The sequence below is a fragment of the Denticeps clupeoides genome, unplaced genomic scaffold (assembly GCF_900700375.1).
Source record: "Denticeps clupeoides unplaced genomic scaffold, fDenClu1.1, whole genome shotgun sequence".
Lineage (NCBI taxonomy): Eukaryota > Metazoa > Chordata > Actinopteri > Clupeiformes > Denticipitidae > Denticeps > Denticeps clupeoides.
The window spans coordinates 17,656-31,232 of NW_021629936.1; the positions used below are offsets into that span (position 1 = coordinate 17,656).

Here is a 13,577-nt window from a genome sequence, read left to right on the forward strand (position 1 = left end):
TTGGGGAGGGGGGCGGGGTTTAAATACAGTATCAGCATCTTGTGTAGATGTATGCGTAGTTTTAACTGTGAAATGCACTTTACTTTTTTGAGAAGAAATGGCACAAACAAGTAACTTATCTGCAAAATACTGCTATAAACGATAATCAACATGCACTAATTAACTGGAACATTGTACGACGTTGTGTGGACATGGTGTATATTTTTCCAAGGTGTTAGCTGTAATTTCTATTGCTTTGGTTAGTTTAAATTGAATCGAGAGATCTTGTTAATTTTTTTATTAAAAAGAATGTGCTGTGCATTATGAATGGAGGTGTGTTGGCCTGCTTATTCACACTCTAACATCCACTGGCCCGGTGCCTCTGGCCCAAGTGTTTCCATGGCAATCGGCGCCTCAGCTGTAATGTCTCCATGGAGACTTGCATCTCCGAGTCTCAGTGGCTGTGCAGTTTCCATGACGACTACGTGGCAGGAAAGCAGCAGACGGTGCTTTATTTGGCTACTTTATTTATTCACTCATACAAGATCAGAGTTCACGAACGTGGGGCTTGGCAAACCCTAATCCAGTTTATTACACCCGCGCCTCACATCCACTTGCAAGCTTTGTTTGAAGCAGCCCGTCTCCCCACACCTCTCTCCCCTACGCGAGAACTTTCATTTCCAGTCCCTTACGGCTAAACGTCCCGATCATCTATGTACAGATACTTCATAATAAATCGTTAGAAAAAGACAAAGGGGACGAGAACTATTGCAGTCTTTGTTAATGAGGACGCTACTGGACCGCCGCTTGCCGGATAGTACGGGAGAGGGGGATTAGTAGTGATTTCGCGAGACTCTAGTCAGACCAGTCGTTCTCCTCCAGCTCGGAGTCGTCCTCGGAATCGCTGTACTCCACGGCGATGCGGCGGGACAGGATGGTGGCCACGTCGTTTCCCACGGGCTCCCGCTTCGCCTGCTGTTCTTGTTGTTCCTGCACCTTTTTCAGCTGGATGCCTGCGAGCACACAAATAATGCACAAATAGATCCATTATGGTGGTTCTAGTACCAGTACTAATTGCCTAGTGATCCTACCACAATTAACCCTGAGCGGGAATGTAAGTACGAAAGTGAAAGTGATTGTCACACAGCAACCAGTAAAACGTGTCACTTTTACTCCAGTACTTTTCTTACTTTTAGTTCTTTAAGCAAATTCAATTAATTGACTTACAATTACCTAAGTAGTAAGGATAATGTCGTGATTTGTCTTCTCTGCATCTCAGTGCTTCCCCCCACCAGTACTAATAAATAATAAGGTAGTACATGTACTGCACATATTATGTTACATGAAAGAACACTGTTTTTATGGTATATAATTCATTTTTTGGCTAGTAAAACAGTACATTTATTTCATTTTAAAATCTAGGCATATATTGAAGAATAAGCTGTGAAATAAATAAGTAGCATTGACATCGCTGCGTTTGTGGCCCTTCCATTGATTTGGAAATGCGACTGACAAGAGTGAACCATTTGACCAAACATGAGAGAAAAGGACATTACCGAAAGTAAATTGCTGAATAAAAGTGCCATGCGAACGTGCACATACCCATGCGAATAGCCGCCAGCAGGTCGCTGCGGGCATCATTAGTGGCCTGGGTCTCATTGGGCAAAGAGGGGCGTTTTGGAGTAATAGCCAGGGTTGCACCAGGAGGTGGTGGCGGAGGTCCCGGGGGTGGTGGAGCAGCCATTGGTCCAGAGGCTGGTGGCGGAGGCAGGGCATAGCCAGACACTGCACTCATTGGTCCAGCATGGGCTGCGGGTGGCACTGGACCCATTGGTGGCATGGCAAAGGCAGTTTGGGCCGATGGTATGACAGGCGCAGGAGGAGGTAAAGGAGGTCCTGTGTTCATGTAGTCCATACTGAGAGAAGACAGAGAGAATTAAAATTCTATGTGGGTTATCTAAACACAATCACATTTAGCACTCAAATTTACATTCAACTCGTGGAGGGTGGTAGTAGCCTGGTGGGTAACACACTCGCCGATGAACCAGATGACCACAAAACCACCGGTTCAAACCACACTTACTTCCATTGTGTTCCTGAGCAAAACCCGTAAGCCTGCGTGTCTCCAGGGGGGACTGTCCCTGTAACTACTGATTGTATGTCCGTACATGAAATTGTGCCCAGTATAACATCTTAACCACAAGATGGCGCCATATACATCTTTAATCAGATTTTTTGCCGTGTGAGCGATTAGTATCGTAGACGTTGCCTGCAGGAGAAGTCCAATGCCACCAGCACACCATTAAAAAGCTGAGGCGAAGAACGTCAGTTCATCTGACGAGTTATAACAGGTCATCCATTTGCACAGATTGGAGATCGACCTTTCGGTTGACACTGAAAGTGTTGTGATATTAACATTAACGACTGATTAAAAGAGTGTAGATGACATTCAGATATACTGTTCTCTTTCTAAAAGCAGAGAAACATCATGTGCTCTGTTTTACCTGGCATACTAAAAGCATTAGCTGTATTTTAGGTAAGTTACATAAAAGAAATGCAACCACTTGCTTCACTAGTTCCCACAAAACATACAGATTTATTCATTACTTTATACCACTACAGGCCACCCATCCAGGGTCTGGGTGTTGTCACATAAGCCTGGTGTATAGAACAAGGGCCACCAACCCTGGTCCTGGAGGACACCAGCCCTGCCCAGCTGAGTTCTCTCCAAGATTCATCTCAAGATCTGGCTGGTAACAAGGTTGAATAAGGTGTAGTGAATAATGCTAAAACCAAAATCTGATGATCGGATGAAATATAAGATGTAAGGTTTAATAGGAACCACACTAGCTAGAACCACAGTACAATGCTGCTATTTTGTCATATCGCATCAGGCTGAATGTTTGGGGGAAGGAAGGGAAATTGCAATTCAAGTGCTTGACGAACACCAATGAATAGATTGTGTGTGGCGATACATTAGTTCAGTATGACAACAACTGATAACTGGAAGATACCTGGCCCTGCCATATCATAACTGTTTCCCCAACATCTTTAACAGGGAACATCTTCATACCTGTAGTCTACTGGAGGTAGGGGCATAGAGCCATTCATGCTCTCCACTGAGGGCGGAGGGGGAGGGGCCTGGTGGGGACGTCCCAGCGTAGCGCTCCGATATGCCATGGCCCCTGCCCTGTACTCATGTTCCAAGCCAATGTGGGCATGACCAGACATCCCTGCCAAGCTCGGGGGCGGCCCAGAGTACGTGTGGGAATGGCTGGCATGGTTAGGCGTGTGGGGGTAGCCGTGGTCCATGTGGTCCGGGACGTGAGACCTGCCATGGGGGAGGAGAGAGAAAGCGTTAAAGCGCCGCACTGCCGCGTGAAACAGGCCTTGTGAATTATCTACGGTTTGTAAGGCTCTTGACCGAGTGCCGCTAGTGCATTGACAGATTTCATTACGATGAGACGTTTCTGTGCCAATTTTTTTTCTCTGTGTGTAGGAATTTGTCTAATGTAGTCTACTAATATTATTTACTTGTTCCCTACATGTGCAGTAAACTACAATCTATGGTTATTAATGGGTGTCACAAATTAACAAAGTTATTAAGTTAATAAAAATAATGCAAAAAAAAGCATTCAGGTTGTGCATTCATACTGACAAAAACAATATGTGTATTCTGTGCTGTGTTAATTACAGCTATCTAACCAGAAGTTCATTGACTTGATCTTGATATCCAACAAAGTCAAAGTCAAAACTCACATTAGAACTTACGCTAGCGTCCGTGTTGCCTATTTGAACTATATGTTGTGTTTGTGTGTGTGTGTGTGTGTGTGTGTGTGTGTGTGTGTGTGTTCATGTCCAGCGACCTGTTCTCCGGGGACACTGATCCCTCGGACGAGGCTGTGCGGTACCCAGAGTGTGTGTGGCGGTGGTCAGGCCTCAGCTCTTTATCAAACGCCATCATGTTCCACTCCTGCCGCCTGTTCCTCGCCTTCCGCACCTTCTTCACCTCGCGCTGCAGTGTCCCGTCCACGCACCGTTTCTGTTCCTGAGAGAGGGACGGTTCGCCATAATATTACAACTCTGTTCATTGTGTTTTATGCATTCATCTAATACATCAAGAGAACCGCTGCAGATCTTAGAACATAACTGAATAAGATAGGATGGGCGGAGACATGCTGTCATTCCAATAAAACATATTAACAACCACACTGAAGAGGGGACGAGACAGAGTGGTATGGAGGGAGGGAGGGAGGGAAGAACTCGGCCCCCACCTTCTGCCGTCGCTTTTCTTTCCTCTTGTCCTCAGTGTCCTGCAGCATCTTCTCTTTCCACAAGTCAAAGAAGTATGAAGGATCGGTGTAGAACTTCAGCCCTTGTTTGTTGTCGTCCCTGCGCACCAGAAACGCGTTCAGGCCAAATCTACATTATCGCCTACTTACATTTACAGCATTTACCAGACGCCCTTATCCAGAGCGACTTACAATCAGTAGTTACAGGGACAGTCCCCCCCTGGAGCAACTTAGGGTTAAGCGTCTTGCACAGGGACACGATGGTAGTAAGTAGGATTTGAACCTGGGTCTTCTGGTTCACAGGCGAGTGTGTTACCCACTAGGCCACCATCCACCCCTTGACTGTGTTAACAGCGCAGCAGCACGCGTAACATAAACCAGTCACATCTGTACAGTGGAAACGGCATAAAGCCGGACTGCAGGGTGAATCCGCCAACGGGGGTCCACCGTAGTACACACGAAAGGCATTTGTATTCTTTAAGTATTCATTCAGGCCGTACGTTCTCCGGCGAGAGAGCGAGGGCGCGGCGGCGTGTGCCGCTCCAGCTGTGGTGAAATATTCATGGCTGCTCCACATTCACTGCTGTATTGCAGCCTGGCCAGGGACGGGAAACCCTGTGCAAGGCGTGTGGACGGATGTGTGCGTGTGCATAGTTCTAGATATGGTGGGAAACAGGTTCACTACTCGATTAATTTTAGTGCCGTTATCAATAACTCAGCCATTTTAAACGTATATCGCATCATTCCACTCGGCCCAGACAGATTTGGACCTGATTAGTCTACATCAGGGGTCACTGACCCTGGTCCAGGAGGGCACTCGTCCCGCACACTTTGGGGTTTACCTTCAATTAGCAGGCCTGAGTCAACCTCCGTACTCAGTTCACCCAGTTCTTCAGGTGAATGAGGTGTGGTGGAACATCTACAAAGATCTATGGTGCACTTTAGGACCAGGGTCGGTGACCCCTTAGTCTCAACATATATTTGCATGTGGTTTGCATGTGTGAACAGCCTACAGATTTAATGTGAGGAGGTCTAGGTCCGCTATTCAGGGTGGTAGTAGCCTAGTGGGTAACACACTCGCCTATGAAGACCCAGGTTCAAACCCCTACCATTGTGTCCTTGAGCAAGACACTTAACCCTGAGTGTCTCCAGGGGGGGGACTGTCCCTGTAACTACTGAGTTGTAAGTCGCTCTGGATAAGGCCGTCTGGTAAATGTTGTAAATGTAAATTCAGACACAGTATTCTGACCACCGGGTGTCACCCGTGGAACCCTGAATCCAGTGCTCAGCTACCAAACGGAGTTGCAGTCTATGCCCTCAACCGTGTTGCTACCTTTTACTTTTACACTTTTAAAGCCCATATACATGTTCACTTTTTACGTCTGCTTGGGTGAAGAATGTGTGTATTTTATCCCCTCCGGACTACCGTTCTAGTTCTAGTGTGTGTGGTACGTGGTGCTGCAGGGCGAGGAGTGTGTGAAGTACGCGAGAGGTGCGCAGTGCCGTGGAAGCAGTTGCGTTTCTGACCTGTAGGGGGACAGGATGTTGAGGGGCGGGGGCTTGTCGCTCAGGTTGTACATCTCCCGCACCGGGTTGGGAACGCTGCTTTTCGACACGACCTGCTGGTCCTGCAGCGTGGAGCTCTTAAAAGCCTTCTTCATGTTAATGTCCTGAAGAGAGACTGTGGACGGGGGTTTGGTGGGGGAGAAAGGAGGAAAAAGGTTACACTCCTTCCGTATCGATCCCGGCCCCGTGTAACCGAAGCCGGCGGACGGCCCGGCTCTGACTTACCCTCCTCCACGGTAGAGTCCAGCTGGGTGACCTTGACAGCAAGACGGTCAATGCGGTCCTGGAGTGAGTTCGCCCGCAAATAAAACATGTTGGCCTCATTGAACAGCTCCCCAAATATGTCCTCTGCATGTTTACCTGGATGAATGACAAAAACAAGCCATTGAAATTGTCCCCAAGGTGGCATTAAACGATTCTCCTTTTTTAAAACCATTCATTAACATGTGAGCTCGATATAAATATTGGGATCGGGGACGTTAACGTTAAACATTGTGACTAAATGGGCCACATGATATTCAGTATACATTGTGATGTTGAAATATGTACACATGCAGTTATTACATTGGCACATTAATCATTAATAACAAAGTAATAAATCTAATCATATCAAATATACCACAGGGTGGTTGTAGCCTAGTGGGTAGACCCAGGTTCAGATCCCACTTACTACCATTGTGTCCCTGAGCAAGACACATAACCCTAAGTGTCTCCAGGAGGGGACTGTCCCCGTAACTACTGATTGTAAGTCGTTCTGGATAAGGGTGTCTGGTAAATGCTGTAAATGTCAATGAGATTTATATAAGGTACAGCTCTGTCACATTTTCATAACTATTTTGCCTGTGAATGTTAACTCACTATTCACTTGTTCACCAATCATCCATTTGAATTAAAACACTATCTGGGTGGTCCCGAGAAGATGCAATATTTTTGTTTGTTCATACAGATATGAGCAATAAATCACTTCTTCTTCCTATTTGTTCATTTCTTTCGATACTAGAGACGCTTCCCATGTGCTAGTCCATTTCTAGAGTTGACGTTGACCAGGTCGGCTGTGTCTTGGAAGGATATTTAGCCTTTTGCCAAATTCTCCGGCCCCATAGTCAGAAGGTTGCCGGTTCGAATATCGATCTGCCAAGGTGCCACTGAGCAAAGCACCGTCCCCACACACTGCTGTGCTGCAGTGTATCACTTCACTTTAAATACAGAGCAACAAAACTTGAAACAGTTTGCCTAAAATATTTTTTTTTATTAAAGAAAGGTTTTTAAGGGGAAAAATGTTTTTAAAACCCTTTTATTACCCTTACTAAATAACATTCAACAAACATGAATAACGTGACAGGAACAGAGCACAGAAATACACCCTCCAAATGAACAATAGAGAGTATTTATACACACATTCTCACAATCTTCTGGGAAACATTTAGAAGGAAGGAAGAGATGTCCAGAACACACACACACACACATACTTCTCATCTCAAATACACACTGAGACGGGTGGAGGCCTGATTCTGCTTTCACATTCACTCCCACATACAGGCAACACTTCCATGCAGGAAGCACACACTCCCACGCAGACACGCGGGGGTGGCGACACCCACGCGCAGTCTCACGCAGGCCGTGCTCCTGCTCTGCCCCTCGGGGGCCTTTGGGCTCCAGTCATTTATATTGAACCCACACCGCTGCAGCTGAGAGCGCGTCACGTCTACATATTAAGCAGATTTTTAGAACAGGGAGTCGGCAAAGGGGCTTGGTCAAGCATCTTGGACAAGCTCCTTCCGCTCCACGCATTGACCCAGTATTGCAGTGCCTCTGGGAGCGGTGCAGGGTGGTAGTGGGTAAGACACTCGCCTATGAACCAGAAGACCCAGGTTCAAATCCCACTTACTACCATTGTATCCCTGAGCAGGACACTTAACCCTAAGTTGCTCCAGGGGGGGGACTGTCCCTGTAACTACTGATTGTAAGTCGCTCTGGATAAGGGCGTCTGATAAATGCCATAAAGCTCTTACATACACTTTCTATATTTAAACAAAAAACGTCTTGGGTTCTAAGTTGTTCAGTGGATGGAGTACTCGTGTAAGTTGCTCTGGATCAGAGCGTCAGCCGAGTGCTGTAAAAATAAATATAAATGTAAATACAAGTGTAAATGCATTTTGATTGCTACATGACCTCATGTGTGTTATTTCATGGTTCTGAGTCCTCAATTTTGTTCAACAATATAAAAATATAGTCAGAAAAAAATGAAAATGCGTAGAAAAATGCAAAAAAAAAGGTGTATCAAAATATTAGCAGTAAATGGGTGAATGGCTTATCCTCGTTTTAGTATAAAACCAGGGCAGATGGGCGTGGCCAGCATTCTCTGTTACGGGATGTAATTAAGGCCCCAGGCACCAAGACCCCCTCCCTGTCTATTAATCAATATTCACACACACACACACACACACACACACACACAGTAAAAGCCATCACTCATTAACCCAGGCACGTGCCGGTGGCTACGGTCCTGACCAGAGAGGAGGAAGCGACATCACCGCTGGCGTCCCGCGTCGTGTGGACTAGAGGCCGCTCACTTGCCACCCCATTTCTTACGTGTTTTCATCTATGCATATTCAACGCTGGCCTGCTCCCATGGGCCGACGACACCGGCGATGCTTAACTTGCCGTGATGTGTGCAGGTCTGCATAAAAAAATATACTAAAGTCCACGCGCTCTTACCTAAACAAGCCTGTGGGTTGTGCAGAATTCTATAGGGTTATATAGACGTGTTCCTCACTAAATTTGAAAATGACATACTGTGCTGAGCGTGAGTCTGTGTGTGTGTGTGTGAAGTGATTGTCACATGTGATACACAGCAGCACAGCACACGGTGCACACAGTGCATTTAACCCATCTCCCTGAGTGAGCAGTGGGCCATGACAGGAGCAGTGTGTGGGGACGGTGCTTTGCTCAGTGGCACCTCAGTGGCACCTTGGCGGATCGGGACTCGAACCGGCAACCTTCTGATTACGGGGCCGCTTCCTTAACCGCTACGCCACCACTGTGGGTGGGTGTGTGTGTGTGTGTGTCTCTCTTACTCAAGCTGCTAAGCTGGCGGATGATGGCCGACAGGGTGTTGTTCATCACACACTCCAGCTCGCTGCCGATGCCCTCGGGCAGCTGCCCCCGGCACAGATGCCGCGGCTCGATGTTCCTCTTCACCAGCGGCATGGCTGCCCCTCACGCCGGCCCGCTCTGCATTGTGGGAAAACAAGCGCGGGGTCAAGGACTTGCTAAGGACGGTCAAGAAACAACAGCGATGGGGCGTTTCTCTGCGGCACACAGTGAACGGAAATTCGTCTATACGTTTGTTTCACGTGATGGTCAACTACACGTCAACCTTAAGGGGCAGTGGTGGCCTAGCTGTTAAGGAAGCGAGGTGAGGTGCCACTGAGCAAAGCACCGTCCCCACACCCTGCTCCCCGGGCGCCTGTCATGGCTGCCCACTGCTCTCCAAGGGTGATGGTTAAATGCAGAGGACACATTTCGCCGTGTGCACCGTGTGCGGTGCTGCTGTGTATCACAATGGCAATCACTTCACTTTACTTTTACTGCAGTAAGCACAGTAAAGAACGTGCAGATTCGTCCGCAGTAATTCTGATTCTGATTAGAAGACAGGAGGCTACAGGACCACTGACTGTGATCGACCACCGTGACCCTTTTTTCAGGGTCAACAAATCAACATATTGAAAAAGTGAAGTGATTGTCATCGTGACACAACCAACCGTGTCCTCTGCTTTTTAACCATCACCCTTGGTGAGGGTGGCCATGACAGGCCACCTTTTTTTTTTTAACCCAGCAAGGACCCAATCCTCCAAAACAAAGACATTTGAAAACCAAACGTGTCATGACAAGGCTGTCCGAATCCAAAGGTCCTTTCAGACATGGAGCGATATTATATGATGTGGAAATGGTCCATGTGTCAGTCAAGTCCAAGTCCATATGCTGGACAAAAGAATGGAGGAAAAGACACCCCATGGTACAACTGCATGGGAATTCAGTGGGTGAGAACGTAGAGACGCTTTCAATCAGTGGAAGATTAAGGGCGAACAGTTGGGCTAAAAGCTATTGATACTGACAGCTGGCCAGCTGTCGGCCCTCGCCCCCCCGCGGAGGTTACCGGGTCACACAAGACAACTGGAACCCGCCCGGGTTCGTGAGATGCCGAGACGCCCGCGGCGCGCGAAGAAAGCGAAGCAGGAGAGGGAGCCAGGGAGCATCTCCGCGGCCATCTTATCTGCTTCCTGTTTTTCCACCTCTCCGCCCAGCGCCCGGCATCCTGTTCCTCGGCGTGTCCCATCTCCAATTTCCCGCCCCGACAATGCAGGCACAATGCGGCGGGGCCCGGTGCTGACCCGCAACACCCAGCGGTCACACGAACACGCCGTCCACAGCGGGTCCCCAGGTCCACATTTATTCGGGCAACCGTGTCACACCGGTAACACAACCCAGACGTCCCAGCAGGACCTGGCGCTGTTTACACCCGGCATGGTGCCAGAAACACAGGTCTTTACTCTCATTTCACATGTGGACTTTTATTCAGAACGTAGACATTTTGATCCGTTCATTTGTATTTATTATTACGGCTAAAAAAAAAACAAAACGACAGCGACAATATTAGCGTGAGGGAATTCGGTATTTGCCGTATTTGAAGTGAAATTCTTTGCCGAGCGTGTGAACGGAGAGTACGATCTTCTGGATTAGTTGGGCTTAAAAACCACACACGGAGAAACAAGAACGCGGGCCGCAAACCGAAACGCCCCGCATCCGACACCCGAAGACCGAAGCGGCGCCGACCGGGACGTGCTGGCGTTGCGCGTTAATTGACGCCGATTTCGGGGCATGAAGAGCGGCCCGCTGGTGTCGCGGCCGTAATTTTGTTTTGCATGGCAGGGTGGGAACAGACTGCAATTATCACATCCCCTACTGGATGGAGAACACAGGAGGGGGGGGGGGCAACGGGGGTAGAGACAAAGGAAAGGGGAGTGTGAGAAACACACACAGACACACACACCCTCTCCAACATAAAAACAGACACAGAATGTGGACCGGGGATTAGAAAGGGTGGTGACTGTGTGTGTGTGTGTGTGTGTGTGTGTGTGTAACTAGAGAGACAGAAAGAAAATGTCTAAGTAAGAGAGGGTTAGGCAAATAGGGTTAGAGAGAGAGCCGGGAGAGCATATGTGTGTGTGTGTGTGTGTGGTTGAGAGGCATATGGGGGAGGGGGAGCATGGACCTCGGGGAAGCGACTCTCTCTCTGAAAGGTTCCTGGGACAATGGCTTTCCGTTTACATGGCAACAGAAGAGCACGTCCATGCAATGCCACCCATTCTGTCCCCCTCTCCAAAAAAACTTCTTTCAAGGTACCCCCCCATTTCCATAGTGGTACCCCCCCCCCCCCCCAATACCCCTTCATTACCCAACTTTCCCAGTCTGGAATAACAACTCCCTCTACACAGCCGGAAGGCCCTCTGTCGTTCAGAAAACGAGACAAGGAAGATTATTTCTGCAGTGTGTGTGTGTGTGTGTGTGTGAGTGTGTGTGTGGGTGGGGGTTGGTCAGCTATAAGCCGCAGACCAGTCCCCATCCCGGGGTTCCTGGCAGCCTTTGAACTCCATCAGAGGCCCATCCTGTCCGACTCCGGGAGGACGGAGTACTTCCTGCCGGAGGGACCCCCCTCCTCAGGAGACACCCCGAACGCTGGAACTCCATTAGGGTCGGAACGGGGAGACATTAATAAATTCATAAGGCGCTCGCTCGTCGTAAAACGCCATCAATAATGCATCGGGAATAACATGCCAATTATAATTCTTTTTTTTTTTTATCTTTGTCTGAATACACCAGTTATAACCAAAAAAACTGGCCCCAAGCTCTCTTAATTACACGCTTCGTTATACATGCGTTATTGGTCAGTTATGAATAAAGTTTGCGATGTTAATTAACTGTTGGGTTCGTATAATTAAAGGAATAATATATCGAACGGAATATTGCAAACGTTCGCCGCGTTGCCCCTCGTCATCGGTGTCCCGATCGATGAGTTTTAAAACGAGCTGGCGTCGGTAGCCGCAATCAAAGTTCCGCGCAGTCGCCCTGATCGCCGTCTTTATTAGCGCTTATCATCACCTCCTCGGGCAAAAAAAAAATTATAATAAAGAGAGAAACTTTTTTTTTTTTTTTACGATATGGAGGATAAACCGCGTGCGAAATTAATGGCTATTTAACGGCGGCGTGTGACGCGGGCGAACCGCTATCCGCTGGCGTCTTAGTATAAAACTACAAGAACAACCAAACACGGCGGAACTCGACCGCAATCTACCGCACGGTAGCGTCGGGCGTCGAGAGGTCGGCGATTAAAACTCACCGAGGCTCAGGGCTTTTAGTGATGAAGGCGGAATTCAGGGCGCACGCATGTCCAGCGAGGCTGCTGTCCTGGCTGCCATCCTGTGTCCTCGGCGCTCCGGCCATCCCAAACAATTCGGGAGGGGCGGGACCCCGAGGCCTCCTCCGCCAATCGGGGGCCGAGGCCGGGGGTTTAACGCGCGAGGCTCCGCGGCGCGGCCAATGGGAGCGCGGCGACGGGGTGATTGACGGGCCGGAGTAGGGCGGGGCGGGAACGCGGAGCGCTCGGGGATTTTCGCCTTAGCATTAACATGTAACGATGTGAATAAACTTTAAGCGTGTTTCTGGCAAATTCGCAGAATCACGGCTAAGCGAGTTCCAGTAAAAACACGCACAGGGCTTAGATATTTATTTCAAAATCGCTAGTAACATCTAGAATAAAAAAAAACCTGATCAAAGTAAGGTTTAGGTTGTAAAATTTAAACTGTCGTGGTCATAGTGCTCTCTTCCTCCGCTTATCCGGGTCCGGGTCGCAGTACAGCCCTCTCCCCCCCAGCCACCTCCGGCAGGACCCCAAGGCGTTCCCAGACCAGACTGGAGATATAATTTCTCCAGAGTGTCCTGGGTCGACCCGGGGGCCTCCTGCCGGCAGGACATGCCCAAAACACCTCCCCAGGGAGGCATCCTGACCAGATGCCCGAACCACCTCAACTGGCTCCTGTGAATGTGGAGGAGCAGAATGTCCCGAATGTCCGAGCACCTCACCCTATATCTAAAGCTGCGCCCGGCCACCCTACGGAGGAAACTAATTTCGGCCGCCTGTATCCACAACCCAAAGCTCATGACCATAGGTGAAGACTGGGACGTAGACCGGCCGCTAAATTGAGAGCCTTGCTTTCTGGCTCAGCTCCCTCTTCACCACGACAGATCGGTTCACCCCGATCCGCCTGTCGATCTCCTGCTCCCTTCTTCCCTCACTCCTCCACTTGATGCAGGACCTCTCTCCCGACCCGGAGTTGGCAAGCCACCCTTTTCCGGTCGAGACCCATGGTCTCAGATTTGGAGGTGCTGGTCGTCATCCCAGCCGCTTCACACTCAACAACAAGGCCTTTGCTCCCAATCACGCCCCTCTAGGTCATGCGGTCATTGCCCATGTGAGCGTTGAAGTCCCCCCAGCAGGACAATGGAGTCCCCAGTCGGAGCACTATCTAGCACTCGTCTCAGGGACTCCAAAAAGGGTGGGTACTGCTATTTTGTGCATAAGCGCAAACAACAGTCAGGACCCGTTACCCGACGAGAAGGCGCAGGGAAGCTACCCTCTCGTCACCCGGGGTAAACCCCAACAAACAGGCTGAGAGTCTG

General features: G+C 49.0%; 1 protein-coding gene and 1 non-coding gene across 2 annotated transcripts; one reads left to right on the forward strand and one right to left on the reverse strand.

The window, feature by feature from the left end:
- Positions 1 to 489: 489 nt before the first annotated feature.
- Positions 490 to 12,387, reverse strand: LOC114777744 (wiskott-Aldrich syndrome protein family member 3-like). The gene is made up of 9 exons (XM_028967019.1): positions 12,238 to 12,387; positions 8,915 to 9,071; positions 6,063 to 6,197; positions 5,799 to 5,952; positions 4,254 to 4,371; positions 3,846 to 4,027; positions 3,053 to 3,310; positions 1,582 to 1,895; positions 490 to 992 (listed from the first exon to the last, which is right to left on the reverse strand). The coding sequence occupies exons 2-9, from the start codon at positions 9,045 to 9,047 to the stop codon at positions 835 to 837; spliced, it is 1,452 nt and encodes a 483-aa protein (XP_028822852.1). The 5' UTR covers positions 9,048 to 9,071; positions 12,238 to 12,387; the 3' UTR covers positions 490 to 834.
- On the forward strand, positions 7,471 to 7,669 carry LOC114777750 (U2 spliceosomal RNA). The gene has a single exon (XR_003746009.1). It is a non-coding gene; the product is annotated as a U2 spliceosomal RNA (small nuclear RNA).
- Positions 12,388 to 13,577: the final 1,190 nt, after the last annotated feature.